Source organism: Labrus bergylta, chromosome 15, assembly GCF_963930695.1.
Source record: "Labrus bergylta chromosome 15, fLabBer1.1, whole genome shotgun sequence".
NCBI lineage: Eukaryota > Metazoa > Chordata > Actinopteri > Labriformes > Labridae > Labrus > Labrus bergylta.
Genome location: NC_089209.1, coordinates 21,328,243 through 21,332,759, shown reverse-complemented (window position 1 = coordinate 21,332,759; position 4,517 = coordinate 21,328,243). Strand labels below are relative to the sequence as shown.

Sequence of the window (4,517 nt, the reverse complement as noted above, 5' to 3'; positions counted from 1 at the left end):
TCTCAATGAGACTTTTTATTAGTTAAATAAAGCTTAAATAAAATGAAAAAAAAAATAACTGAGTAATTGAGAATTAATTGATTGAGTAAAATATATATTTTTGTAAAATACTTTGGTAAAATAAAATAAATACATGAAAATAAATAGTTCCTATGAAACAAGGTGCTTAATAAATAATGTGATGTCTTATCTCGTAAGCATTGCAATCAGAGTCGCACATTTTCATTTTAATCCGGTACCTCATTGGACGTCACGCTACGTAAGGATGCACGGCACTTCCGGGTGTCGCTGTGCGGAGGAGAGAGACGTCGTTGTGGGCGCAGCAGCATCCACAGATACAAAGAAGACGACGACAATGGCCGATATATCACTGTATCTCACTAACGTGAATGTGTCTATAGGACAGACCATGGATGTGGAGCAGGTCGGTAAATAGCTCTCTCTTTTTACGTTGACGTCATATTAGTTTTCTGTTTTGTTTACTCAAAATGATGCTAATGATGCACGTAGCTACTTGTCACTTGTGCCATGTCGTTGGGGTTGGTCCTGAAATAATACTGGAAAATGAAATATTTTCATTCTGCATTGAGGCTGAAGGAGCTAATCTATCTCCCTTCAGAAATACAGTAGACCCATAATAACACACTGTTATGTCCTCAAACACTTAGAGCCCTAACCCGTGTAAAGACTTTGAGAGAGTGGAGCTGGGAGAGCTAAACAAGAGAGAGGAGGAGGAGGAGAAGCAGAGGGAGAAGGTTCCTCGCAGGATCATTCATTTCTCCAGCGGGGAGACCATGGAAGAGTACAGCACTGATGAGGAGGAGGGAGAGGACAAGGAGCCGGAAAGGAAAGACCTGCTGTCCTCTCCGGTCGATGCGGTGAGGGTGAGGACAGGGTGGAGGGACGGGGAATATGAGTGTGTGTGGGTACAAGGAGCCAATTGAGGACAAGAGGCAATGAAGGAGGAAGGGTTTTGTTTATTCAAATCAGAGAAACAGGAGACATCTGTCTGATCCCTTTACAAATATAAAAAAGCATTCTTTACTGTTTGTGTTGCAGTCAAAGTTGACCTGGGGTCCATACTTCTGGTTTCACATGTGGAGAGCGGCCACATCAACCATCTCAGGTTTGTTCCTGACTTAAGCCTTCTGATGCCTCAGAGCGGGTTTCATAACCAGGGTAGATCACTATGGTAACCTATACTGCAAGTAGGTTGTCACAAATGATACGATCTCCAGTGTTTGAATGATCCGTAGTACAAGAAGTATCAAAGCTGATTAAAAAAAAGAAAATTCAGATCATCTGTCGTATTTTTTACCAAAAGTTGCGACAAGCAAAAGGCAGACTGCACTGTCTCAGCTGCACACAAACATTGGTAGCAAAACTTTACCAAAAGTATCTGTATCTGAGTGTGCAGGAGTAAGCCTGCAATGTTTGGAAAATAAAAGCACACAGTATATAGGGTGTGTCGGACTTTTTTGGTTGCTGTGGTATAGAAACAGTTACTGACATGTTTTGATTTGTACTGGTTTCATGTCAGCTGCAGGCGTTTAATACAGGAAATCAGATCAAAAGCTTTAAACCACTCAAAATCGAGATCAGTCAGCTGGTCGTGAAATGTATTCTTCCTTCATACAGGTGAACAAAAGACTGATACAAATCCACAGAGGCCTTTTTACTCATCAGATGTATTTTGCCTGCCTACCTTTATTCACTGTTTATCCGTCTACAGCATGAAACCCTAAATACTTATCAGATGCTCTTTTATTTTTTCAATCAGCATGGCACGTTAACTTAGTTTGTACTTCGGTGCCCTGTTTACAGATCAGGTCATCGGGACATGGAAGAGGGCAAGCAGACACTGAACTTGAAGTGCACCCTCTGCTGGACAACCAGACAATTAACGTTAAAAGTCTGTTAGCATTGGGGGATAATTATCTATACCTCTTTACCCCCTTCAGGGTCGTGGGGCAGGCTATAGCTGAACCTGGCTGTTAGGCGGTGTACACCTTGGGCTGGTTTGTCAGTCACAGGGCTGACATGTAGCGACAAATAAACATTCACACCAAGAATCGAACGAGCATGTCTTTGGACTGTCAGAGGAAGCGCTCGTAGCCAGCTAATATATTCATTTTTTCTTCTTCCTTAGAAACACAAATTTGAAATACAAAGCATATAATGAGTGCCTCTACACCATACAGTAGATTTCCACACATGTAGTTGATATGAAGCTAAATGCTTCAGTACAAGTTTTCCAGGATCACCTTTATGAAGCTCAAAGGAAGCTATTTAGCTAAAAGACACATATGGAAAGTTGCTTCATGATTCACTCCTCAAGTGTATGAAAATGTATTATTTATCAAGACTCTTCTTATTATGGATCAGTGAACTCAGACGCTGCTGATCTGAAACTCAACATTGTGAGATTTTAAGAAGAAAATGTCATGTCAGACAATGATTTAATAGTTCTTAGTTTGTTGTTTTTCTTTAAATTCACTGAACGTTTGCCTTCATTCTGAATGAAAGCTAGAAATATATTCATTGTACACGTGTGTTGTGTCATTTGCAGATTGATTTGCTCTTTTTCTTTTCCAGCCTGCGACTACCTGGGGGAGAGGATGGCCTCCCTCTTTGGGATTACATCAGCCAAATATCAGTACGCTATTGATGAATACTACAGGATGAAGAAAGAGGTTTGTTGCACTCTGGTTTCTATCGTCATGAATCTGTGTTACTGTTGTTTACCAGCTGATGTGTTTCCTTCTGGTGTCAAGAGGGAGGAAGAGAAAGAAGAAAACCGCCTGTCGGAAGAAGCGGAGCAATCCTTCGACCAGCTGCAGCATCAGGAGGATGAAGACAAACAGATCACAGGGACCGACCGGCCTGAGGCGGCTGACCCCCACCCTGGTGTGACCTATCAGATAGAGAATGAAAATCATTCACATTCAAGCACCATCACGGTCCCTGCTATCGTCACGGCAACCTAACAACCCCTAGAGATATAGACGTTTTGTGCTTAATTGTCTGTTTGTTGGTCTAAGCAGGTACACTGTCTTGTTTCACCGAGCACCGTTTGGTTTGTGTGTAGCTCAGCTGTAGACGGGCAGAGCTGCTCTAATGTGGTTGTTTGGGCGAGGACTGTTAGGGGCCGGAATTACTCCTCTGGACTGCTACGAGTCCTTTTGCAACAGAGTAGAAACTGATGACGTAACTGCTGAATATGGAGAAGCACAGCTGCATCTTCAAAAGAGTGAAAACATACAATCTGGGTCAGAAGATGTTTTATTATGTGACCCTGGTAAGTCACAGGTAAGAGACACACCTCCAGGAGAAGTGCAATGAAAACACGACCTGATGACATCACTGAGGCTTCACAGGGCCAACATTTTGCACTTGTGCATAGTATTGTGTTCGGGACTGCAGCTTTCAAATGTAGAGTGTTATGACTAGTGCTACAATGAAACATTGAATTATGGACCAACAGAAAGCAATTGCCATATGCTTTGATGTTTAATTAGATTCATAAGTATGGTTTGAAGGTTTCATTTTTAAATGAGAAAGTTCAATGTAAGGAATTGCTTTTCTTTTGGTCGTTTTGTTATTTCAATTCTTGGGTTTTTAACTGTCGATTCGACCAAAAAAGAAAAAAAAGCAATTTCATGCATCGCTGAGCTCTGGGAAGGCGTGCGGAGCATTTTTCACTACTCTCTGGCGTTTGATTAATCACAAAATCATTCATACGAACACTTGATAATGAAAGTAATCCTTATTTCCTGCCCTAGTTATGAAACATTCTTGCAGATTTTACATCATCAGTGGCTGCAGCAGCTGTCCAAACTTGAACATCAATGTGCAGTGAAGGTTAAATGTTTCTCCCCTGTGCCTCTGACGTACCAGATACTGTGCCCGAATCATCAATAACAGCCAACATACAGTAGACACACATCTGGACAGAGAAGGCTTTTAAGATGCATCGAGTCCAATCAGCTTTTCCAAACATCTCATGCAAGAACAACAGCCGTTCTGTCCAGATCTGCCAAACGGGTGCAACCCTGGTACACCTTGCTGCACCAAAGAGCTGACCATTATTAACACTCCCTCTCCTCTTCATTTTGTGTCTTATGTGTGTTTCGTGTTAATGTGTGTTATGCTTGAATTGCACTCAGTCTGTGTGGAAGCACTGAGCAGATTTAACCTTAAGGCATGATGACATCATCTGTGGACGACGAGACTGTCGGATGTGTTGTTAAAAGAGTATTAAAACGGGTTAAGTTGTATATTTCTCCTCTGATCTACTATGCACTAAAGCATAGTGGATGACACCTTTAATACTGGCAGGGAGCATTGTTACACTAAGTCTGTATAAAGGAATGTAAACTAACTGTTTTTGAGTACCATTTTTGATATGTATGTATTTATTTTACTGGACTGACAAAGCACTTAATTTTAGTTTTCTATTCCTTTGTAAAGTAACACTGTAATTACTGTTAATAAATTATAGTTATGTCTGACTTTTA

General features: G+C 41.1%; 1 protein-coding gene across 3 annotated transcripts; it reads left to right on the top strand.

Annotated features, from left to right (window-relative positions):
- The first annotated feature begins 250 nt into the window (after positions 1–250).
- On the top strand, positions 251–4,517 carry LOC109983680 (protein FAM177A1). 3 transcript variants are annotated; one of them, XM_020633493.2, is made up of 5 exons: positions 251–424; positions 669–878; positions 1,060–1,126; positions 2,596–2,693; positions 2,775–4,517. In XM_020633493.2, exons 1-5 carry the CDS (start codon positions 266–268, stop codon positions 2,985–2,987), a joined length of 747 nt encoding a protein of 248 aa, XP_020489149.2. In that variant the 5' UTR covers positions 251–265; the 3' UTR covers positions 2,988–4,517. The 3 variants fall into 3 exon arrangements, with proteins under 3 accessions (XP_020489149.2, XP_020489148.1, XP_065820043.1); XM_020633492.2 differs by having other exon boundaries at positions 669–884; XM_065963971.1 differs by having other exon boundaries at positions 276–428; positions 669–884.